The sequence below is a fragment of the Cyprinodon tularosa genome, unplaced genomic scaffold (assembly GCF_016077235.1).
Source record: "Cyprinodon tularosa strain WSP-4 unplaced genomic scaffold, ASM1607723v1 ctg51, whole genome shotgun sequence".
Classification (NCBI taxonomy): Eukaryota; Metazoa; Chordata; class Actinopteri; order Cyprinodontiformes; family Cyprinodontidae; genus Cyprinodon; species Cyprinodon tularosa.
The window spans coordinates 483,504-509,734 of record NW_024039241.1 but is presented as its reverse complement, the minus strand read 5'-3'; the positions used below and the strand labels follow the sequence as shown (position 1 = coordinate 509,734).

Sequence of the window (26,231 nt, the reverse complement as noted above, 5' to 3'; positions counted from 1 at the left end):
TCCTTATCATTTAGACTTCTAAAACAAATATAGTTAATCTTTTAATTCATTAATGGTAGATCCTTGATATGATCAACAGATTTCCAAGCTACAGTTGTAGGAAACTGCAGGTAAATGATGTTGGCATATTATGAACCTAACAGTTTTACTGGAGAGGAACCAATTAGATACACACCCTGTTTCACTGCAGGGACAGGAAAGCTGGTCATAGTTTATGGGTAAGATGGAGAAAGTTAAACAGAGGCTAAACCAGGAAGTTTTTCTGTTAGATGTTGGAAAACAATTGGAAATTTTCAGAGGTCAATTTCCAACACAACAAGAACCCTTAACATACACCCATCGCTAAATTGGAATGGCTTAGATTGAAATATTCTTACATATATAATAAATGGTCAGAAGCGTTTTTTATAAAAACTGGCTGAAAAAGATTAACACATTTCTCAAATTTCTCTGTAACAGTGTTGTAAATCCAACAATTTTCCTTCCAATTCAACTCTGTGCAAAAATGTTTGTCTTATAAGAATTGAAAATACATTAATGGTTGTAGGGATATAAAATGTCACAAATAGCTTAAAAAGTAAAATATTTTCTTTAGCAAGGCACAGGAAAGCACCCAGATGTTGGAATAAGGGTGATATACAAAAGAAAAACAAGCCTATGCAATTGTGAAATTTCAAAAGTAGAAATTTGTAGAAGTTTTTTGGAAATCTTACCCCAAATTGACACAAACTGAGTGCACCTTTGATCATTCCGTAGTGTCTGCATATTTATGTGTGACTTTTTGAATAAACATAAATGGACTGAAGTAGCTATTAACATCCTGGCTTTTAATGGAGATCTTATGCAACAGAATAAGTTCAGTGCCGCTCTTTTTCAGGTGACTGAGAATGCAGGACGCAGGATGGGATCAAACTGTTGGTAATAATGATGTTCATGTTCAATAGCAGGGTAATATTATAGTAATAAAGGAATATGCTTTTATATTAACCCTCCAGTCATAAATCTGGCTGTAGGATGATGGTGTTTTTGTCCTGTTGGAAGTTTAACCTCTGTCCCAGTCTTTGTCTTGGAAGTTGCTATAGTAGTTTTTGTCCCAGAAACCTGCATTTAATTTAATTCCATTTAATTAACAACACTCCCCATAAACTCTAACCAGCTCTCTGGTACCTGTTGAAGACAAGTTCAGTTATTGGTGATGTATAGGGTTAGATTTTCACATTTTGATGTGCCCAAATTTGTGGATTATGATTAACTTTACACTCACCGGCCACTTTATTAGGTACACCTGTCCAACTGCTCGTTAACACTTAATTTCTAAGCAGCCAATCACATGGCGGCAACTCTGTGCATTTAGGCATGTAGACATGGTCAAGACAATCTCCTGCAGTTCAAACCGAGCATCAGTATGGGGAAGAAAGGTGATTTGAGTGACTTTGAACGTGGCATGATTGTTGGTGCCAGAAGTGCTGGTCTGAGTATTTCAGAAACTGCTGATCTACTGGGATTTTCACGCACAACCATCTCTAGGGTTTACAGAGAATGGTCCGAAAAAGAAAAAACATCCAGTGAGCGGCAGTTCTGTGGGCGCAAATGCCTTGTTGATGCCAGAGGTCAGAGGAGAATGGCCAGATTGGTTCGAGCTGATAGAAGGGCAACAGTGACTCAAATAAGCACCCGTTACAACCAAGGTGGGCAGAAGAGCATCTCTGAACGCACAGTACGTCGAACTTTGAGGCAGATGGGCTACAGCAGCAGAAGACCATACCGGGTGCCACTCCTTTCAGCTAAGAAAAGGAAACTGAGGCTACAATTTGCACAAGCTCATCGAAATTGGACAATAGAAGATTGGAAAAACGTTGCCTGGTCTGATGAGTCTCGATTTCTGCTGCGACATTCGGATGGTAGGGTCAGAATTTGGCGTCTACAACATGAAAGCATGGATCCATCCTGCCTTGTATCAACGGTTCAGGCTGGTGGTGGTGGTGTCATGGTGTGGGGAATATTTTCTTGGCACTCTTTGGGCCCCTTGGTACCAATTGAGCATCGTTGCAACGCCACAGCCTACCTGAGTATTGTTGCTGACCATGTCCATCCCTTTATGACCACAATGTACCCAACTTCTGATGGCTACTTTCAGCAGGATAATGCGCCATGTCATAAAGCTGGAATCATCTCAGACTGGTTTCTTGAACAAGGCAATGGGTTCACTGTACTCAAATGGCCTCCACAGTCACCAGATCTCAATCCAATAGAGCATCTTTGGGATGTGGTGGAACGGGAGAATCGCATCATGGATGTGCAGCCGACAAATCTGCGGCAACTGTGTGATGCCATCATGTCAATATGGACCAAACTCCCTGAGGAATGCTTCCAGCACCTTGTTGAATGTATGCCACGAAGAATTGAGGCAGTTCTGAAGGCAAAAGGGGGTCCAACCCGTTACTAGCATGGGGTACCTAATAAAGTGGCCGGTGAGTGTATATTTCTTTCACTATTGGCCTGTCTGCCGTGTTACTTGTTCTATATGACAGTTGACTAATATCCCTCAAAGATCGTCTGTATTTATATTATTTTGTGATGGTCTATCAAGTAAAATCTTTTAGCATTCATTAAATTGTGGTTGTAATGTGAAAAACTTAAAGTGATATTAATAAAAGGTAAAGCAATGTAAATATTTTTGCGAAAGACTCTGTAGATGAAAGCTTACAAGCCGTGACAGGAAATGAAAACCATTAAGATGTAACTTTCTTTGTGCCTCTGTGATTAAGAGGCCTTGTAGAGCAGAGTAAGAAAAGAGAATGATCTCACATTTTTCCACCAGAGCCAAATGACCCTGAAGTCTCAATAAACTCCCAGTATGTTGTATCATGTTCCCAGAAAAGGCCTTGTCTGATAGGAGATACTGTGCTCGTGCTGATGCCTTCCTCAGATTGCAGCATTGTGAAGCTAAACGTAGCTTAATGAGAGCGGGAAGCCTTCATCTCAGCGTACAGCCTCTGAAAAAGTGACAGTAGTGAGATATGAAAGGCTTCCCTAGTGCCGGCTCTGTCATCTGGTGGGTGAACCTTCTATATGTGGATCCTATTAGTTGAAGAACCATTCAATATATTGCAACATGAAGGCATTCGGATGGTGTGGAAAAAACGCTGGGTTCTGTTGCATCTCAGACCATAATTTTCCTACCGGAGGATGATTGCAATCCATTGCAATTTGCAGAGGTTATATGGTTCAGAGGGGTTGGACCAGGGGTGGACTGGAACAAAAATCGGCCCTGGCATTTTGGACTACACTGGCCCACCGCATTTTTTTTGGTGTACTGAATGTGTATACCAACTGTGCAATACCAACTGTGCAATACCTTGAGGTCAGGTTAATGGAAATTAGTGAGAGTGGACACTTAAAATTCTTCCAAAATCTTAATTTGTTAACACTGTAAAATGTAAACTCCACCACAGCACAGCAACAGCTCTTAAATGAGAGAGAGAGAGAGAGAGAGAGAGAGAGAGAGAGAGAGAGAGAGAGAGAGAGAGAGAGAGAGAGAGAGAGAGGTCACAGTCAATCACACATATTATCACATTATATCATCATAAGAAGTTATTGTAAGTTGCTCATCAGATCTATTCAGTCTTCCAGATACTGTAGGGTAACATTGGACTACTGTGCATTCATTGTATAAAAAAAGGATACCAATGACAAAATGATGAACCATTAGAAATCCTGTCAGAGAGGATGCACTCAGTGTAGGCTACAAAAAAAAATCATCATTAGCCACTAGTGCTAGCATGACGTTTATGGGTAGCAGCACCTGTGTTTACTAAACTAACTTTACCATGGAACATTAACCAACAATTTTTTATTGGGGTTATGTCATTTAATCATATTCATCAAGGGGTTGGTTGGTTTATCCTATCATCATTACCAGACATCCCAAGTTCCAAAAACTCATTTCAGGGAGATGCTTATCCCCCAACCGCCCGCCCCCCGGGGAAAACAATCCCACACCGTGCCCCATACACACTTAAGGCCAGCAGCTTTTCAACAACTGTTTATTAACTAACAGTTATTTCTTAAACACGAAACAGAACAGTATTGGTCTTTTATTTTCAATACTTTCAATCTTGTAGCCTTAAACAGCGTTTGTGCTTTCTGTTTTTCATTCAGCATACAGTGCACCTCGCCACGGTGTCATCATTCCTCACAATGGCCGGTTCCAGACAGGGGCCAATGGGGGCCAGTGCCCCTGTAGATCATGTCCTGGCCCCTGTTATGGCCTCTGTACTGAAGACATATAAAAGAAATTCTAATAATGATCTGGGCTGGAACAGACATGGTTACTGATAGGTCATTTGGATCTATTTCATTGTTACTTTAGGTTCCCAGAAAGTACTGTTTAACCCAACAAACATTTTCTGTGGGTTTAACTGGAAATGAAAAATTAACAAATTGGACAACTGCTCTAGTTAATTTATTTGACTTTACAATCCTGCATTTTTTTCATTTTTTTCCTCCCCTTTATTTATAAGCAATATTTTTTTAAATAAATGCCTTTCATATTTTTGATCTAGCTTTGCACCTGCAGTTGCAATAGTTCTCCTTCTCAGCAACCCATCACCAACCAGTGTTTTTTTTTCCACCCTAAGATAATTTGTCTTTATTTTCCAGCATTTAGTTTGAATAAAGCAAGCCAATTGTGCATGAAACAGTTTTAATGCAAATGTATGGTGAAGTGAAAAGTTAAGACGTCAAAAAAAATAAAAAAAGATTTATCAATAATTTTGTTTTGCTATTTTATTTCATTTTCCAGTTGCTTAATGCACGCAAGGAGGGGGCCAAAAAGTTCCTCAGTACAGAAGATCTGACATACAGATACATACAGACATACATGGAAAGGACGACAAGTCACCTGCAGGTGCAATCTCCACTTGCCGAACTACTGCTACAACCGAGATATTACAACATTAACGTCGTAATGGGAAAACATAAAAAAATGTGCGGAAAACTCTGGATTTTCCTAACTTTTGGCTGTGCCGTTGTGTTTTTATTTTGGTAATTAAAAGCTAGTCGGCTAATGCAATCGGCCAAGTAGCCTACAATGTTATGTTCGTGGATATTAAAAAAATTTTTTTTTTCAATTGCTGAGAATATGGGTCAGAAAATAGCTTTCTTTAGACCTGGTATTTTTCTAAAAACTGCATTTATCATTTCTTAAAGCCGTATGTCACTTCGTTGTTTATTTCCTCTCTCCCCTGCCCTGAATGTTCGCTGTAATGGTAGGTTAACAACACCCTTCCCCCACCTCTGGAGCTTTGCAAAGTTCAGGTTCTAGTTTTCGACAAAATAATTTGTTGTATATCAAAGCTAGACATCTCTCTGTGATTTGCTTTACTGTTGTCAACATCGTCCATTTAATAAATGTACCGCTTCATGTAATTAATAAAAAGACATTTTGTAATAAATAATAAGTCTTCAAACTTTTTTTAAAAAGAGAAACGCATTATTATTGTAAAAACCTATGCTTAGCGTGAACATTCATGCATTCCAATGCTGAAGGAAAATCTTTCTGCATACAGTAGGAACCACTTATTAGACCATTTTCAAACCGTTTTATGTTTTTTTTTTGTCTGCATTGTATTGTCAAGAAGCTAAATAGACCATGTACAAGTTGCTCCACTCTTAAAAACATAAACACAAATCAAGTGTCCTGCTCAGACAGCAGCCAGTAACTGATTACTGGTGTGCTTTGGGCACAGATTGGAGTTCCTGTTATTATTTTCCCACAGATTAGCTTAACTAGGGTTCTTTTTCTGAGATATGACAAATCTGCATGCATATTCCTCTGGTTTAAAGTGGCTACATGTTCTTGTAGGTTCTTCTTAAAAATTCATTGAAACAATCTAAAAAAAAAAAAAACTCACTATGGTTCCACAGTACAGTAGTGTTTAAGAGTAAAGTTTATAATCTAATCCTAACTTATTCATAGAGGAATTTTAAAAACATGGAATGTAGCCAGAGTGCTGTTAAACATACAGTTCAAGCTAAGTTCATGCCATATGGAGATTTTCCACACCATCAACCAACAGTCAGATAAATAAATAAATACAGCCTGAGAATAAAAAACAGAAACAGTTTCAAATCAATTTGTTGTATTCATACATCCAATATCAAAAAAAGTCTGGCCGTTTATAAAAAGTAACAACCTAGTGTTAAATCCAAATAAAATGGTAAAAAACATGTTTTTGAATCCTTAATTTAATTCAAAATCTGTACCCTGCTGACTACTTTGACATAACTTTATAGAAGATATCTAAAAACATTGCAGGCTAACAGATACAAAGGTAATCATAAGGTTTAGAGCTAAGGAACTCTAAGAACATCCATCACTCCATCCATCCATCCATTATCTGACACGCTTGTCCCGAGTGGGGTCGCGAGGGGTCCTGGTGCCTATCTCCAGCAGTCAATGGGCGAGGGGTGGGGTACACCCTGGACAGGTCGCCAGTCCATCGCAGGGCAACACAGAGACACACAGGACAAACAGCCATTCACTCACACACTCACTAAGGACAATTTAGAGAAGCCAATTAACCTAACAGTCATGTATTTGGACTTTGGGAGGAAGCCGGAGTACCCGAAGAGAACCCACGCATGCTCAGGGAGAACATGCAAACTCCATACCATAGCAAAAGCCAACATGTAAAATTAGAGAAAAACTGGCGATGAACCTTTCCTACCTAAAGAAATAAGTAACATAGCAGATTCAATTTTAAATCTACGGAAAGAGAGAAAAAGAAATTTCATAATATACACCGAATAACTATGTCTATAAAATGCACACTGTACTAATTGATATAAAATGTATTTCTGAGTATCTCTGGGCACCTTAATCCAAACACCTGTGCGTGTATGTGTGTGTGCTTGTATAAACAAGGTTTCTTCATAAAAGTTACCCCCAGTCGGCCAAAGCAAAAGGACTCTCACACTGAGCTTGGCTTTGCTGGAGATTTATTTCTGTTAAAAGGAAGTTTTTTTCCTCCCTTTTTCCTCTTTCCACTCTCACTTCATGCATGCTCGGTGTGAGGGATAGCTGTAGAATTAGTGACACAATGCAAGCAAATATCTACTGACACATGCTCATCTAGGAGGAGAGTATCCTGCAAAGTGACTGTAATCAATCTGACAGTGACTCTGCAATCTATGAAAAACTTTGAGCTGCCATTGTTTCTGTGGACCAAGGTAACCCTCGTGAAGGGGACAAAAAAGTGAGATAATCCGGAGACAATCTGGGGCTCCAGAAACAGGAACTGAGATCAGGTTCACAGCAGTGGTTCTGAAGTGAGATGGCAGCTTGGAAAAAGCTTTCTGCATTCTGATTATTGAATGAGGACTTACAGGGAGACCAAATTGATTCTTCCAGGAGCAGATGAATAAGGTCCAGGAGGTCAGGCTGCAGTTAGATTTGATCCATTTCAATATCTAATGAGTAAAATGGAAGAATTATCTTACATTTCATCCCAATAGTTTGATGTGGTGAGGGGTTTCAAAATAAAAGTGCACCATGTAGTCCAAACAGGTTAGATAAGATTGAGATAACACCCGAGGATAAATAAACTTTAAGCTACAAATAAGAAAAATCTTTAGATTAGATCCAAACTAAGCTTTAATGAACAGAATATTTTATTACCAGAGTTAACAAACAAATTTATATCCCTTTAGGATTAATGAAGTATTATTGAATTGAAAATCAAAAAGGTCATATCTGTTGTATCTGTGGTAATAAAAAATAGACAGATCATTCAAATGATGAGGGGAATGAATCCGGTACTGAAAAATAAATCAAAACCACCCCCTAGTGGTAATGTGCTGTGACTGTAAAGGCAATGTGGCTGCCATGTTGTATCCTCTCAAATTTACAGTGCCTTGACAAAATAAGTTCATCCCTCAAAGTTGACCTTTTATTTGTGACATAACAACAAAACAGTTCAGAGTATGTTTCTTTAAAATAAGATGACGAATTACACAAAGTGGAGAATAATTGTGATCAGGCAAGGATATGGTTTTTGCAACTTTTGAAAAAAAGAAGAAAGAAAATCAAAGTGCATCCTCCTTCAGTGAAATTAAATCATGCTTAGAAATACAATCCTTCAAAAAATAAAAATTGAATACATCATGTGGACTTAAATTGGTAATATTAACAAAAATGATAAAAGATATGTTATCAATATGGATATATGTTTCCAGTCACACCTAATAATCATAAAAACACTACAAAATATATTCAAGTCATCAAAATAACACTTCTAATCTAATAAAATGCATTTTATCAGCATGGTGTTTTGTGCAGCCTTAGTTAATAGGTATTAATCCACTCTGTAAAGTAAGGTCAAAAAAACAAACAGAAAACTTCTAAAACATAAGCCGAATCTTCCCATCCCTCCCAAAGCATTTATCAAGGAAACAGCCAATGGAATCATGACACTAGATAGCACATACGTTTTTAATCTTAATTTAAAGAAAAGTAGGGCTTCAGCTCTTTTGCAGTGAATGAGAGTTTAATCCAGATTAGTGGAGCATAAGAACTAAAAGCTGCTTCTCCTTGTTTGCCTTTGTTTCTGGGCAGGCAGTGTAGATTCTAGCCAGACCAGACCAGGACCTAATAGGTCTGAGTGGTTAATAGCAAAACTGTAATGCATTTTGGTGCTAAGCCATTCGTTGATTTAAATACTAATATAAGAATTTTCAAACCTATTATTCTCTGAGATTTGAGGAGCAAGAAGAAGAACTTTAGAACTGGGGTGAAGTGCTTCATTTTCTTAGTTAATAAGCAGTGCTCTAGATCAGCTGCAGCTGTCTATTTTTTATGCAGCTTTGTGAAGACATCATTGCAGTAATCAATTCTACTAAAGATCAACGCATGAATTAGTTCTTCAAGGTCCTACTGAGACATATTTCCTTTAATTCATGATTTTTTTTTACATTAAAGAAAAAAGGCTGGCCTTGTTACCTTGTCTTTATATGCATCAGATGGTTCAGGTCTGACTGGTATTTTCTAGCTGTATTAACTAAAGCTCTGTGCTTTGTCCAAACATTATTATTTCTCTTTTTTTTTTTTTAGCTAAAGAAATGTTGGCATATCCATGCATTGGTTTATGCATTTACTCAGAGCTTGAATAGAGTCACAAGCTAACATCATAATGTATAGCTGTGTGTCATCTGCACATTTAAGCTGCCATATGTTGTTTATTAAAATATTTTTTTTCGCTTTTTTTAGGGGGGAAGCATGTAGATATAGAATATAAGGGGCTCTACGATGGACCTATGGTGAGTGTCATGGGATTTTTCTAGTCTCTAAACTCACTCACTGATACAAAAAGTATCTGACCATCAAGAAAGAGTAAATAATGAAAGAATGAAGATAGAATGAAAGTTATATACCAGCTCATCCACAGAGTTAAAGGGCGAAGCGGAGGAAGAAAAGTAGCTCTGGTTAAAGGTTCCAGTAGCATCATAGTGTAGTGATGACCTGTGACTCTCAGCTAACTCTCAGGTTATCTCTATGTTTGGTGCAGCTGTTTGCAGCATTCCTATGGTTACTGATGGTGCTCCATGTTCTCTGCTGGAGGACAAAGCTGCTAGCAGATTATTTACTGAATAGTAGAATTTAAACTAAACAAGTTTCTCAGCTATTATCGATACCTCCAACTGTATTCAGCAAATGGATGATATTATTCAACACTTTAAAAACGTTAATGGCTCCAAAGTGTAGGATAAGATTTTCTAGGCTGGGTGCCGTTCTGTGATTACAAGAATGTTCACTGACTTAACACATTACTGGTATACTCATAACTGTGTTTTTCTTTTTGCAGTTGTTTTTAATCTAATTCTAATGCACTTTTTCTGGTAGCTTATGAGAAGAGTGTTTTGAATAAAGGGAGGCATCTTGTGCTGATTCGTCAACTTATCCTTCTTTCATTTTTGATATAAAAAGCATGGTGAAATTCTGAAAAAATAATGAAAACATGAAAAACCCCTTACTGGTATGAAGTAGTTTTTGTCAAACCTTTCCTTAATTTTGTGTAGGAGTTAAGGGTAGAGGAACACAAGCAACCAGGGAGCTGGGAGAAAAAGCAATATGACCTTTATTACATACAGATTTAAAGATTCTGACATGTATGTCATTGTTTGACCATTTGAAGCCCTATAAGAAAAAAATCTTAAAGTGAATTCTGGATTAGTTTGGGCCAAAATGCATCTGGATTAGTAATAATTATCTTTATTAGTCAGTGCACCTTACAATGAAATGTGCCTGCATATAACCCATTTCCCTTAAAGATCCATAAGCAGCTCACAGAATGAAGCAATTTTGGAGCTAATGCTTTTTTTTCAGGGACCCAAATAACTGGTTAGTGGTGCGTTTCTTTGGATCCAAGTGCTGCACTCTTAACACTGGACCACCACCACCCATAAGAGAAAAAAGTAATGAAGGATTCCCTTCAATGAAAAGGTGTGAAATTAGAAAAATTACTGTGATTTGGACCCTACACTATCCGGTGACTTTACTTGGTCAGGTAAGGATAAGGTTCTAGTAATCTGATCCAATCTAGCAGAAACAAATGCATGAATAAGGATTTCAGAAACTCTGCATAAAATGACTGTACTTAGCTTTGTAATATATTGTAAGTAATAAAAACATGGGTGAACCAGGAAGCAACAAGGCCATCAAAAGTAAAACCTCTATCAAAATGTAACCCAAGATCCTGCTGGAAGACTTGGCATAGGAGATTTAAGGAGGAAAAATTCCCAATATTATATTTGTAACACTTACTGGTTCACAAAAAAGAATATAAATTGTATATTTATTTCAATAGAGAACGTTTTTTTGCTTTAAAACAGTCTAAAAACCTATGAAATGTGTGTTTCGGTACCTTATGAAGCATAACAGAAATGAAAAACTGAATGCCATTTTTTGTAAAAATGGTATAAAAAAACTATGAAAGTGTAAAATATGTTTAGGAGCATCTCATTATTTTTATTTAGCAAAATAGGCTAAAAACCAAGTATCACTATGCTGTCACTTCTCAGTAATTTGAACTTAAATAAATATCATAAAACAGCTTCTAGTTTGTGGATGGGGAAAAAAATGGAGAATGTTCAGGGTTATTAATATTTTTGTTTTTGTTTTCTCTTTACCCAAGTAGGCATAAGTTCAATAACGCTGATGTTTAGATGATTAAAAAAAGTACCTAAAATTTTTTTTATTATTATTATTATTTTTTTTTTTTTTTTTTGGTGCTACAGATGTAATAAATCAAAACAAAAGTCTACAAACGTTCTTCGCTTACACGTACTCATCGTGGTTTGTTTGGCCAAGTTTGTCATTGTGGTTCTGCAAATTGGTTCTTTTTTGGTATATACAGTTTTATTGTATTTTTTTATACATATTTGAAAAATTTTTCGATTCTAATTAAATTTGTTCATCTGGGGTGGCAGAGTGCAAATGAAAAGACAGCAGGATTAAACACATAAGGAATCGAAGCATAAGCAAAGTTGGAGTAAAGTTAATAGAGCAATGCAGCTGATGCGCCTCTTTTAATATCATCATCATATACACTGAATGTATGAGAGAAGAAATTATGCATTGATTTAATATAAAATCACACATTTTCATTTATAATCATCTGGCTGTTGGCTGCCACTGACAAATAATTACTATTAGGGATTTGCAGACATATCTAGAATGATTAGTTTAGTGTCTTTACCAGCGGTGCTGTGGTTAAGCCTTTTGCAGGTCATGAGTTGACTGTGAGTTTTTGTGGCATTCTCAATGAAAAGCCCCCTGTCATCACTATTACTGAGGCGCTTTAATAGTTTTGTATTTTCAGCAGATTCCCCTTTAAACACAAAACTCATCCTCTGTGATTGGCTGCAGCTCAGCAGGCTGCATTGTTCCATCAGGCCGTTTGTTCGCTCCGTTTCCTGCACACAAACAAAACTTTCCTGCCTTCCTGGGCAATATTGGGCTCCCCTGTGCTTTGACAACCTGGAATATTGGATTCCCTCACTATTTCTGAGGAAGAGAAAAACTAAAAGGTATGTGATCAGTTCTTTTGAACATTTGCATTTTTCTTCATTATTTTAGAAGAGTTTTTCCTTCTCTTAATGCTTTCTGAATTGATGATTTTCTCTTAAAAGCATAGTGGAAAGGTTCTGCTTTACATGAAATATTCCCCAAAAAATTGTAATGTTTTTAGGAATGTGTCATTCATTCTAGCTAGAATATTAGTTTGCTTAGTTTACCTCCTGTTTGGTATTTGTAAAATGATTACTGATTTATTCTGAGGCAAACATGTTTAACATCATGGAGTAATTCAATATGACATTGATAAAAGGTTGAAGTATTAGATCTAATTAGATCCAACTTCCTACATGCATCTGCTTCTGGTTGGTTCCATATTTTGAACCAGTCAGATGTGGCTAAGCCCTGACCTGCCCTTTGTTTTTCCATCTATCAGTATATATTGGCAGGATGTACAGCTTCATGGGAGGAGGGTTATTCTGCGCTGGAATTGGGAACATACTCCTCATTGTTTCTACAGCAACGGATTACTGGATGCAGTACCGCCACTCCAGTAACTACATGCACCAGGGCCTGTGGCGGTACTGTGTGCCTGGAAAATGTATGACGCACACAGACAGCATCGGTAAGACTCAGTCCATGCAGGGTGAAGATCATCATACATCAGTCTCTGATGTATGATGATCTTTACAAGTATGTTGTAAATTATGGATTAGATCTAAACACATTTAAAATGTCTTTATTTCAAAAGGATGCTCCAGTAAAATCAACACTTACAAGTCAAGACAAAACTATATCTGAGTCATTGTCTGCTGCAGCACTTAAAACTTTATTAATCCCATTGGACAAACACCCTTTACCTCTAAGATATGTTATCCTATGCAAAATGTAAGGAAACAAAAGATCTGAATGAACAATAATCGTCGACCAGTAAGGAAACTTACAAATAACACATTGCAAAATTAAAATTGTAGAAGAACAATCAAATAGATCAATATATAAAAGGATTGGAGAAACATTCATAACAACTCTATACAGTGAAAAAAAGTTTAAAAAAAGCCATAGCAAAAGAAATATATAAAAAGATATATTTAAAAACAATGGCTTTAGAAAAAGATGTAAAAAACAAACTAGAAGCTGACTGAATAGACAATGCTTAACTAGTCCGCTGCTAACATTACAGTGTAATGTAGAAAAGAGAATGTTTTTTATTTCAGAAGAATATATATGTCCAACCTATGAACAGTCCTAAAGGTCTAACACGGATTGTGCTTTTTTTAAGATGATCACTCTGCCTGTTCTAATGCCATAACTTTTTATGCTTTTTAAATACCATATTTGTTTTATCTCAATCCCTAATATATATATATATATATATATTATATATATATTCAGTAAGTTTATTTAAAAACCACCACCACCCATAATTAAAAAAAAATGTTTTAACATCTCTGTGGTTGCTTTCCTTTCTCATAATGGGACCATTTGACAAATGTAAATATATGAAGGATTCCCTCCATGTAACTGAGAATATAAAATTCCATGCACAAACCCAGACATTAAAAACAAATCTCTCTTCCTGCAGCGTATTGGGATGCCACCCGGGCCTTCATGATTCTTTCCCTCCTGGCTTGTTTCATTGGTATCGTGATTGGCATCATGGCCTTTATCCACTATTCCTCCTTCGATGGGTTTGACAAGACATTTGCAGCTGGGATCCTCTTCTTCATCTCTTGTAAAAAACAAAAACAAAACACTAATAATCTTACTGGTCTGTCTCTCTCTCTGCTGCACTAAAACTGATATTTGCTTAAAATCTCACATGCAGGCTTCTTTGTGCTGCTGGCAATGGCCGTCTACACCGGGGTGACAGTGAATTACTATGGAAAACGCTATGGCAGCTGGCGATTCTCCTGGTCCTATATAATGGGTTGGGTGGCGGTGGTGCTCACCTTCTTCTCAGGTGCAGACCTTAACACTATTTTGTTTGGTTTAATATTTCACTCTTATTCATCATGCTTTCTTTTTAGGTATCTTCTACATGTGTGCCTACCGGATGCATGAATGCCCAAGAAACTCTAACCCACGCTGAAACGCTTACTACTACAGCCACTCATACCTCTACCAATACATGGCTAAGATCAACTAATGCAGATGGCCATTTTTCCAACAACATCCTGTTAATCAGTACAATCAATAAGAAGCTAAATAAATGTGAATTGATCATTTGTCTAGTTTTTAATGTCTGTTCTAATATGAATCCTACTTATAGCAGCATTGCAGCTGATGGACCTCAGATCCACAACAGAAAATCAATGGTGGTAATAAATGCAACAAATACCCTAGAGTCTAAGATAAATTAAATTAAAATAATTATAGACGGGTCTATTCATTTGAACAGTTAGAACTACAAAATGAGTTTTCTTGAATAATAGTACGAGAGATCCGTTCATTTTTCAGGACCGGTTGCAGAGCAGAACCAGCTCTGCTGATAATCAGTAAAATCCTATTTCTATCCTTAAAATTTGGTAACTGGTCTCATAACTGGTGATGTTCCTCAAGAATCCATCTGGATTCCACTTTTGACATTATGTATCCGTCCTTTCGGTCAGTTGATTAGGTTATTATGCGAATTAGTCAGATGTTAAATGCCATTGAACACATGACCTTACAACAGTAGAATGTTCTGAACATCACTAAAAGATTGAAACACTAAATTGCTGCCATTTAGATCCTCTGACATCATCTTCAGGTGTTAAACCAGGAATGTCAGAACTGCCCCTATATAGATCAAATAGTTCAAACTAAATTTCCTTTATCATTGACATCATAATTGGTTTATCACCCGAGTTTATCAAATTTTCTAATAAGTCTTCAGATATTTTGCAGACAGAAATCAGAAGTCTCAATTTTAAATTAATAGATTTCTTTTTGCATCGTTTTAAAACCATTATGTTCCAGCACACTTTTTTTTTTAACATACAAGTTTTCAAAGTGAATTGTTCATTAAATAACTGCACCGATCTACAGATTTTAATCTGTTACATATAATTGTGTAGTAGAAGCACTTTTATGGAGTGCAGGTGGCAAGAATATAACACAAGTTTAAATATATTTTAGACTAAATCTTAAACACAGTGGTTTAAGCCACAATATACAAGACTTTCTGAGTAAAAATACTTCAAAAGATGTGTCCTTTTACAATAGCTAAAAGGCTTAAAAGAAACCACAGTAGTCTAAAGTTAAATTTTTTATTTGATCTTTTTCTGTAAAGCACTGTACAGTAGATACAGGTCAATCACAGAGTTACCAACATGAACACTTTGTGGTAATATTAACAAACAGTTTAACTCAAACCTGGAAAAATAAATAAATGGTGCCATGAACAACTGCAGTTATGGGTTCACTCTTCAGAACATTTGCTGTGAAACTAAGGCATTTTGTGACATCAAGTAAACAGAACAACTGAACAGCCTCCTGTAGTTTAGTCGACCTCCTCGATGGTGGGGCCAGAAGATGCTCCTCCTGCTCCAGGAGCTCCACCAGCTCCTGGCATCCCTCCTGGCATCCCTCCTGGCATCCCCCCAGCACTCTGGTACAGCTTGGTCATGATTGGGTTGCACAACTTCTCAAGCTCCTTCTGCTGGTGCTCAAACTCTTCTTTCTCTGTGGTCTAAACAAAAGAACGTTATAGTTTAATATTCTACTTTAAGTTCTATATAAAGTTGATATGACGAAGAGTTTTAGGTGAACATTATCCACCATGCAAATTAAAACTTAAACCCTCTGTGGCCTCTTCCGATTACGGGACGCTTGCATAAAATTAAAATGCTGGGATCATGTACAGATGTACCATTACTGGTTGGTAGTTGCAGTAGTATCACAAACAGTGATACTGACTGTCAACCTCATATAGTATATTATATTTTTATCAATATTACTAGTATACCGGGATTAGTTATCACTTTCTCAAATGTAGAACTTAGATATATGGTCATATACAGATGACCAATTAACACATCAGCTTCTATTACAGCTGTATTAATGAGACCAAACATGATTTACTTCAGTATTAAGAAAAAACACATCTACAATAAGCACTTAAAATCCATTAAAGAATTTAGTGCAATAACTGCCATGCTGTGAAAGTTGCAGTTGATCAAACTCATACCTGATTTCTATCCAGCCAGCTGATGACCTCGTTACATTTTTCCAGGATCTTCTTCTTGTCCTCCTCACTGATCTTATCCTTCAGCTTCTCATCCTCAACTGTCGACTTCATGTTGAAAGCATAAGATTCCAGACCATTCTTGGCTGCAACCTTTTCCCGTTGCACATCATCTTCAGCCTTGTACTTCTCTGCTTCCTGGACCATACGTTCAATATCCTCCTTACTCAAGCGGCCTGTGAAGAGGAGAAAAAGGGGTTAGAATAAAAATAAATAAATACTTCTAGGTATAGACTTAATGAAAAGAAGAGAGTTCTTACCTTTGTCATTTGTGATAGTGATTTTGTTCTCCTTTCCAGTGCTCTTGTCGACTGCAGAGACATTCATGATGCCATTGGCATCAATATCGAATGTTACTTCAATCTGAGGAACTCCTCGAGGAGCTGGGGGTATTCCAGTCAGATCAAATTTCCCCAGCAGATTGTTATCTTTGGTCATGGCCCTTTCTCCCTCAAACACCTAACAACAGATGATCAGTAAGGTTACGTATACAGAAATGTGTTTTTATTTGGTAAAGATGAACATGAACAGATGGCGGTCTAACCTGAATGAGCACACCAGGCTGGCTGTCTGAGTAAGTGGTGAAGGTCTGGGTCTGCTTTGTGGGAATGGTGGTGTTCCTCTTGATTAGCACCGTCATGACTCCACCTGCCGTCTCGATTCCCAGAGATAGAGGGGTGACATCCAGCAGCAGCAGGTCCTGAACATTCTCTGATTTATCACCGCACAATATGGCTGCTTGGACAGCTGAAGGGAAAACAAGAATAAAAAAATTTTAGTGCTACAAATAAAACTTTTAAAAGTTTGTTTTATATAAAGCCTGAATTCCACATACCTGCACCATAGGCCACTGCCTCATCAGGGTTAATGCTCTTGTTTAGTTCCTTCCCATTAAAGAAGTCCTGCAGAAGCTTCTGGATCTTTGGAATACGAGTTGACCCTCCCACCAGGACGATGTCGTGGACCTGAGCCTTGTCCATCTTGGCATCTCGGAGAGCCTTTTCTACAGGCTCCAGCGTTCCTCTAAACAGGTCTGCGTTCAGCTCCTCAAAGCGAGCCCTGGTGATGGACGTGTAAAAATCGATGCCCTCATATAGGGAGTCAATTTCAATGCTGGCCTGAGTGCTGGAGGACAGGGTACGCTTGGCTCTCTCACAGGCCGTGCGCAGGCGCCGCACTGCCCTCTTGTTGTCACTGATGTCCTTCTTGTACTTGCGTTTGAACTCAGAGATGAAGTGGTTCACCATGCGGTTGTCGAAATCTTCGCCACCCAAGTGAGTGTCGCCTGCCGTAGATTTCACCTCGAAGATGCCGTCTTCAATTGTCAAGATGGACACATCAAAAGTGCCACCACCAAGATCAAAGATGAGAACATTTCTCTCAGAGCCGACCTGAAATTAAAAATAAAGACATTAACTACTTGCTTAGCCGAGTTAAATCTCACTGCTTATGCTGTAGGACTGCACTTCTGACTACAGAGCAATGCAGCCTGATCATTCCTGATTTATTTCTCTTTTAGACCTGAAAAACACCATTTCTAAAGTCTGTAACAGAAAATCATTATGTTCTATTAGAGAGAATTCATCTCTAGCTTGTGAATGTGAATTGAGGTGTCTGATTGCTGAATTTAAAAATGATTTATTAAATTATGAAAATAAATGAATACAGAATATTTAAATTAACCAGAAAATGAGTTTAAGTTGTGCTCATCTGTTGCTACAGCAACAAGAAACAACGCTGACATTACATTTCAATAACTTAAGGCAAAAGCATTTTAACATCCAATTGATTAGGAAAAAAAAAACAAAACATTCAAAATAAGAATTTCTCAGAATTTTTTTTAGAACTGCTCATAACATTTTACCTTTTTGTCGAGGCCATAAGCGATGGCAGCAGCTGTGGGCTCATTAATAATTCGCAGGACATTCAGCCCAGAGATGGTCCCAGCATCTTTGGTAGCCTGGCGCTGGGAGTCATTGAAGTAGGCGGGTACAGTCACCACAGCATTTGTAACAGTCTGAAAAACATGACAGGTAAGACATTATATAGAGACATTCTGAAAAGTGATTTTACACTCAGTTTCTCAACTTTTCCATGAGGCCATAAATAAAAAAAAAAATTAAAATTAAAAATCTAAAAAACCCCAAAACAGGCCTCCATATTTGCATGACTCTAGATATCAGATAAGAAATCAAGTTATTTTGGATGTGAGCCTTTCTATTTTCTTTTTTTTTGTTCTCATTTGATAAATTATTGTAGGAAAAGTGTGGAAAACAGATTGTCACAAAATAAAATTTGACTAAATGAAAATCAGGTAAGATTTTGATGACTAATGGTTAATTCCTGTTCAAAGACACTTCATCTTTGGATAACCAAATAAAAATAAATAACTTATCTGGATTAAAACATGCATGGGATAGGTTATTTAAGAATCTATCCCATCAACCTATAATAAACGTTTTGCATACGACTGTTGGTTTACTGGATCCAGCTAATCAATGATCTCACAAAGAAGAATTTGCTTTTTTTCACTACAGTCTCAAACATGGATTTAGTGGAATCCAGCCATGGACATTATTTCACTTTAGGTTTACTTATGGAAACAAATCCACCATTAAGTGATGACTTTCATGAAATTTGAGGACTTACTAATGCACTAATAACAAAAATGAATAAGACTCTCTGCAGTTACGCTTAATTACCTTGCCAAGATAAGCCTCAGCAATCTCCTTCATTTTTAGCAGCACCATGGAGGAGATCTCCTCAGGGTAGAAGGTCTTTGTCTCCCCCTTGTACTCCACCTTCACTTTGGGCCGAGTGTTATCATTAATGACTGTGAAAGGCCAATGTTTCATGTCTGACTGGACAACGGCGTCATCAAAACGGCGCCCAATCAGCCGCTTTGCATCTGAGGAGACAGGAGAGATGTAAAACAGTCAGTTTTTTTTACTTCTTAAATCAGGTGACAGCTCATAACTTTTTAAAAGTGCAGAAATCTTACCAAACACTGTGTTATTGGGGTTGAGGGCCACCTGATTTTTGGCGGCATCTCCAATTAGCCTCTCTGTGTCAGTAAAGGCTACATAACTGGGCGTGGTCCTGTTCCCCTGGTCATTGGCAATGATTTCGACCTTACCATGCTGAAACACTCCTACACAGGAGTAGGTGGTACCCAGGTCAATTCCTACTGCTGGTCCCTTTGACATAGTTCCTAAAAGAAGGAGAAAAATATTATTAGCCAAAAACCAAGACTCAAAAGCTCATCAGCATGTCACCAATGAGATTATATACAGGTGCTGGTCATAAAATTAGAATATCATGAAACAGTAGATTGATTTCAGTAATTCCATTTAAAAAGTGAAACTTGTATATTATATTCATACATTACATACAAACTCATATATTTCAGATGTTTATTTTGTTTAATTTTGATGATTATAAATGACAACAAATTAAAATCTCAAATTCATCATATCAGAAAATTAGAATATTACTGAAGACCAATAAAAACAAAGGATTTATAGAAATGTTGGCCAACTGAAAAGTATGAACATGAAAAGTATGAGCATGTACAGCACTCAGTATTTAGTTGGGCCTCCTTTGGCCTGTATTACTGCAGCAATGCGGCGTGGCATGGAGTCGATCAGTCTGTGGCACTGCTCAGGTGTTATGATAGCCCAGGTTGCTCTAATAGTGGCTTTTAGCTCTTCTGAATTGTTGGGTCTGGTGTATTGCATCTTCTTCTTCACAATACCCCATAGATTTTCTATGGGGTTAAGGTCAGGAGAGTTTGCTGGCCAATTAAGAACAGGGATACCATGGTCCTTCAACCAGGTACTGGTAGCTTTGGCACTGTGTGCAGGTGCCAAGTCCTGTTGGAAAATGAAATCTGCATCTCCAAAAAGTTGGTCAGCTGCAGGAAGCATGAAGTGCTCTAAAACTTCCTGGTATGTGGCTGCGTTGACCCTGGACCTCAGAAAACACAATGGACCAACACCAGCAGATGACATGGCACCGCAAACCATCACTGACTGTGGAAACTTTACACTGGACTTCAAGCAACGTGGATGAAGTGCCTCTCTTCTTTTCCTCCAGACTCTGGGACCTTGATTTCCAAAGAAAATGCAAAATTTACTTTCATCAGAGAACATGACTTTGGACCACTCACCAGCAGTCCAGTCCTGTTTCTCTTTAGCCCAGGCAAGACGCTTCTGACGCTGTCTGTGGTTCAAGAGTGGCTTGACACAAGGAATGCGACAGCAGAAACCCATGTCTTTCATACGTCTGTGTGTGGTGGTTCTTGAAGCACTCACTCCAGCTGCAGTCCACTCTTTGTGAATCTCCCCCACATTTTTGAATGGGTTTTGTTTCACAATCCTCTCCAGGGTGCGGTTATCTCTCTTGCTTGTACACTTTTTTCGACCACATCTTTTCCTTCCCTTCGCCTCTCTATTAATGTGCTTGGACACTGAGCTCTGTGAACAGCCAGCCTCTTTAGCGATGACCTTTTGTGTCTTGCCCTCCTTGTGCAAGGTGTCGATGGTCGTCTTTTGGACAACTGTCAAGTCAGCAGTCTTCCCCATGATTGTGTAGCCTATAGAACTAGACTGAAAGACCATTTAAAGGCTTTTGCAGGTGGTTTGAGTTAATTAGCTGATTAGAGTGTGGCACCAGGGGCCATCAATTTTGAACCTTTTCACAATATTCTAATTTTCTGATATGATGAATTTGAGATTTTCATTTGTTGTCATTTGTAATCATCAAAATTAAACAAAATAAACATCTGAAATATATGAGTTTGTATGTAATGTATGAATATAATATACAAGTTTCACTTTTTAAATGGAATTACTGAAATCAATCAACTTTTTCATGATATTCTAATTTTATGACCAGCACCTGTAGCTTTCAAGTCCTGTGTAAGGCTGGAGCTATCATGAGTGAAAAGGAAAAATCCAGAACACTTAAAAATGCTCTAAGCCTTTTAAAGCCTAACAACAGCCCTTTATTATGACAACAAACAAATATGAGGCTAAAAGTCTTTCAACAATGTTCAATGTATTCCAAAATCCAAGAGCTTGATGGGTTTATATCAAGCAAAACAAGTTGACCAATCTAGTTTTATTAACAAAAGTACAGAAACGGACAAAGAACAAAGTTTTAAAAACGAAAAAAAAAAAGTAATGTAGTGTACAGAAAAAAGGTTTTCGGGGATACGTAAATATGTCGCCATCTGCTGGCAAACACAAAGAATACAGATTTTTACATTTACAGGCGTTAAGGTGAAGCTAATAGGAACGCGCAGGTGATTTGTGTAACTAATTAGAAGGAAGAAAAAAAACTATGATAAGGGCTTTACAAAAATTTTAAATTAAGCTTGTTAAAATTTAAAACATTGTTCCAATAACTTGACTGCAATGAAATCGGTGTTTTTTCAGTTGTCTTACTTGCTTTGGAGGTTTGAGTTATTTATTTGTTTTTTATTAAAACGTGTGTAATGAAAAACTTTAGCTATTAAAATAAAAATAAAGAAAAATCAGGCAAACGTGAAAGTTTCCTTAAATTTTATTAACAAAAAAAATTAATAAAAAAAAAATAAAAGCAAAAAAACAAAAAATATAACCAGAAAGTCCTATGTCGTTTGTTTGTATACAATTATTTAAAGGAGATTTGCTCCTCTTGCAACCTTATTAGGTTAAATTCTGTCTGAGAGCAGGGGTGTAGCCTCACGCTAGCTAAAAATGTACATGCTCCTCTATTCCAAACTATGAGGAGCAGCTGCAGTTCAGGGGGTGTGTCACTTAAACCGTCCTCAGAAGTTCTGGAACTTACTTTGAAACTCATCAAGAAAATTAAATTAAAGCTTCAGTAAAAAAAAAAAAAAAAAAAAAAGTTTAAAAATAGTGTTTAAGACATAACATCTGCTGTGTTTTTTGTGTTTTTTTTTATCTTTTTTGGTAGGGGCTTCATTAATCGAAAATATAATTTACGGCATCTAAGACTAGTAAAAAAAGATGTCGATAGGAATTAAGTTTAAAATTAACCGTGTTAGAAACGTAGCTTTGATAAAGACGTTAGAAATGAAAGATTTACCGTTCATTTTTAGGTTTTAATACATCCTAATCATCAAAATATAACAAGCACTGAATTACCTTCGTTGAATCGTAGCTTCTTCTCAAATTTCAGGGACTGAAATCAATACCCTTGATAATTTTCCCCGTGCAGAAAATCTGGATGTAATTCGTTCCTCGCCCTGGTTGTCTAGGTGATTTTCCTCTCCACGCGAGACTTGCCTCTGCCACGCGGGTCGCGCCTACTCTTGATAAACACACAGAACTCTCTGGAACGCAGGAGACAGGCTGGCCAATCATCTGCCGTCCATTCTCTCTCAACCCCCAAAAATCGACCAATCAGAAGGCTCGCCACACCAGTTGCTACATGGAAATATTTGAGCATTTCTCTTTCAACAGTGGAAGTTTCTAGTAATTACTAGCGAACTGCGAAAGGAAAGATCCAGTAGCAGCCATGGAATTCCACTTCAATTCACAGTTTGGGACACTATCACTGTATAATGTTTTCCCCCAGTGTATGTATCATAATACAGGTTATTTTATTTTAGTTTTAGTTCAGTGTCCAGCAGAAGTATTTATGCAACTTGAACAGTTTTTTCTTCTTTTTTTTTATTTAATTTAACAAAAAAAATTAATTAATGTGATGCATGAGCAAAGCAGGGCATGTCAGTGACATGAAAATGAATATACTGCATGTTTATTATAAATATTTAGAGGCAGAAGTTTAACTCACATATACTAAATAAAATTTAGTACAACTAAATTATTATTTTAGAGGCTCCCTTAATTAATGTTCACATATTTGTAATATGCTCAGTTTAAATAAAACAACTTCTATGAAGGCTAATATTTTATTAATTAATACCTTTGTGGGTCATTTATAGTGTGAAATATATTTGAACAAGAAATTAAAAAGAAATGGAGACCTTATGTGATTTTTCTTCTAACTCATAACTCAAACCATCTTTCTGTTGTGGTATCGGACAGGGCCGCTGGAAGTAATTTTGAACAGGGGCTGCTGTGAAATTTTTTTGGGGTCTTTTTTTGGACAAAAGACATTTGAGCCTATCTGCTTATTTAAAATACAGTAAAAAATAAATAAATAAATAGATTGAGATCCACTACTTCATTGTCATATACCAGTATATCAGTTCTCAGGTGAATATATGCGTTCTTAATTAGTCTTCACTATAAGAAGGTAGATTTGGTCAGCTGGCATGAACCTGATTCATTGTGTTTATGTCACATGTGACTCTATTCGCTCCAAAATCCTTTTACGCAAACCACAAGGAAATACTATCAATTTCTTAAACTATTTAAATGTTATTGAGCATATCCATTACACAAAGAACACAAGATCAACACTCTACTATGGTTATGTTAAACTATATGAATAGATATAAAACTGCATGGGGGCACCATGCTCTTACTTTGAGCTACAGTCAGGTTTCTCAATATGTGCCCTTGTGCGATCTCATGTGCTCGTGAAACGTTATCAGCCTCAGCCCTAGTACTTTTCCAATTCACAAGAACAGCAGACAGAGAACATACAAAGTCCCCGGATGTTGTTCTCGCCCCTCCCTATTTAATGAGTGTGCTGTCACTACCCGATCCGTCCCAGAAGTACGATCCATTCTCCACAAGCGCTATCAGCTCATTTGTGCATGCGCATCAAGATATACATATGGATGGTCCTCGATTTTATTTAGTTAAAAATACTTAAATGACGTTTTTCCCTCCCCAAAAACAGTAAACGCACTACAATATAATGTGTAAAAAGTTAATAATGTATTTCCTGAGAAAATAAATGCCTTAAAATCCTTTCTATTTTATCACTCGTCTCTGCCTGATCTGCATTGGAAATGGGATCCTACACTACTTCCAGTGGCTAACTTTTTTAGCTTTGGATTTAAACATAAATCTAGTCTTTTTGAGTTTTATGTTTTCGTTTCGTTTTAACCTTATGTTATATAGTGCGTAATCTAAAGAAAGAAACAACTAAAATGCAGATAAACATTGTTTAATCATATTTTGTCGGACTGCTCTCAGTGTGTCTGATGATGACGTCAGAGAAGCGGTTTAACGGAAAAAAATGCATAAAAATTGACTCACAAAATTCATAAAACATTTTTTTAAAGATGTGTATTAGCATTCTTTAGTAAGTTAAGGATAGAAATAAGTAGTTTTAGTCCATAATTACAGTAATTATGGACACCCGGGTGTACATCTATTCTTGCATGCACATTCGTGCTTCCGGGACGGATCGGGTAGTGACATGCATCCGAGCAGATTTGCCTGTTCTTGAGATTGACAGCGGTCCCAGCATGCACTGCGGCAACAGCAGCTTCCAAAGGAGCGCTGACAGAGCTCAGAGTATTATGTTAAAAGTTCTCTTTTCTCTTGCTGCTGTTCAATAAAAGTACATTTTAAGATTATTTGAGGCGAGAACATTATACTTTAAAGTGTCACTATATGGCTGGTTTACCAATTTAGTGCATAATAAAAAAAAAAATTTCCGAAGTTGAGAGGACCTTCGGCAACCAGCGGACCTCCGAGGGTAACGCCAGCCAGGGCTAATCCTAGGGCGTTTCTCAATTCAGTATGTTGAGTATGTATAGTAATTCGAGTATGTACTCGCGTTCTCGTCAAGTCCGTTCTTGGCGAGAACGCAGGAAGATCGGACTTGACGAGAACGCGAGCACGCAAGCACGTATGTGTATTGGAGCAGAAGCGTACTCGTGACGTCATCACAGGCAACGTTGTTTAGCATTTTTTTAACAGTCAAAACTATTTATTCCCTACACAAAACATTTTGAAAACAATATTTTTAATTTCTAAAGCTTAAAAAACATGAAAAAAAATTACCGAACCGCAAAAAACCGCCATCAGAACGAGCGGTAGTTCACACATAACTAGACCGAGAGAAGTGCACTACAGACGGGGTAAATTTAGCCCTGGCTGCGGTTACCCTCGGAGGTCTGCTGGTCACTCTGGTCCGCTCAACGTCGGACTTTTTTTTAAAATTTCGCACTAACTCTGTAAACAGACCATACAGGGAGGCTTAAATGTATAATGTTATCGCCTCAAACGATTTCAAAACGTACTTTTGAAGAACAACAGCAGCAGAAAAGGGAATGTTTAACTTAACACTGTGAGCGCTGTCTCGAATCAAGCTGCGGCCGCGGGGCATTCTGGGGAAGCGGTCAGTCTGAAGAACACACAAGTCTGCTCTGATGCATGCTCGATAAAGAGGGCGGGGGTGAGAACAACATCCGGGGATTTGATGCGTTCTCGATCTGGCGTTCTTGAGAATTGGAACGGTACTCGGGCTGAGGCTGATGACGTGTCACGAGTACACGAGCACACGAGAACGCTCAAGAACGCATATTGAGAAACGCCCCTAGTCTGTGTGCAGTAGCCCTCTCACGGTATAGCCGTGTGTAAAGTACAGCTGACTCTGATGGCAAGTTTTTGGTTTTATTTGGCAAAATGTTAATTTACTTTGTGTTTATCTGACTATGTTAACTATTATTCCCCCAATGAATGAAAAAATTAAGAATTTATTATCTAGAGACTATTAATAACAGGAAGTGAAATGCAGCTCCAGATGAGCTGAGCATGTGGTGACGTCACGAGTATGCTTCTGTTCCAATTGACCCATATTTATGCTGCATAGTCCCGGTTTCCCCAAGTCCAACTGTCCTGGGTTCTTGTCAAGAACATACTTGGCGAGGACACAAGTCCGTACTCACGTTGTGAATTGAGAAACGGCTCCCCTGAGCGGACCAATCCAAAATGCGTTTCTGTACAGTGTTTCCTCCTGGTTTCTATCATTAGACTATGTACATTTACTAGTCTG

General features: G+C 37.6%; 2 protein-coding genes across 2 annotated transcripts; one reads left to right on the top strand and one right to left on the bottom strand.

Moving 5' to 3' along the window:
• Nucleotides 1-11,931: 11,931 nt before the first annotated feature.
• Nucleotides 11,932-14,301, top strand: lim2.3 (lens intrinsic membrane protein 2.3). The gene is made up of 5 exons (XM_038303342.1): nt 11,932-12,087; nt 12,510-12,698; nt 13,659-13,808; nt 13,902-14,036; nt 14,104-14,301. The coding sequence occupies exons 2-5, from the start codon at nt 12,524-12,526 to the stop codon at nt 14,163-14,165; spliced, it is 522 nt and encodes a 173-aa protein (XP_038159270.1). The 5' UTR covers nt 11,932-12,087; nt 12,510-12,523; the 3' UTR covers nt 14,166-14,301.
• Nucleotides 14,302-15,310: 1,009 nt separating this feature from the next.
• Nucleotides 15,311-22,624, bottom strand: hspa8b (heat shock protein family A (Hsp70) member 8b). The gene is made up of 9 exons (XM_038303396.1): nt 22,454-22,624; nt 19,303-19,512; nt 19,004-19,209; nt 18,166-18,318; nt 17,137-17,692; nt 16,846-17,048; nt 16,562-16,760; nt 16,245-16,477; nt 15,311-15,746 (listed from the first exon to the last, which is right to left on the bottom strand). The coding sequence occupies exons 2-9, from the start codon at nt 19,505-19,507 to the stop codon at nt 15,558-15,560; spliced, it is 1,944 nt and encodes a 647-aa protein (XP_038159324.1). The 5' UTR covers nt 19,508-19,512; nt 22,454-22,624; the 3' UTR covers nt 15,311-15,557.
• Nucleotides 22,625-26,231: the final 3,607 nt, after the last annotated feature.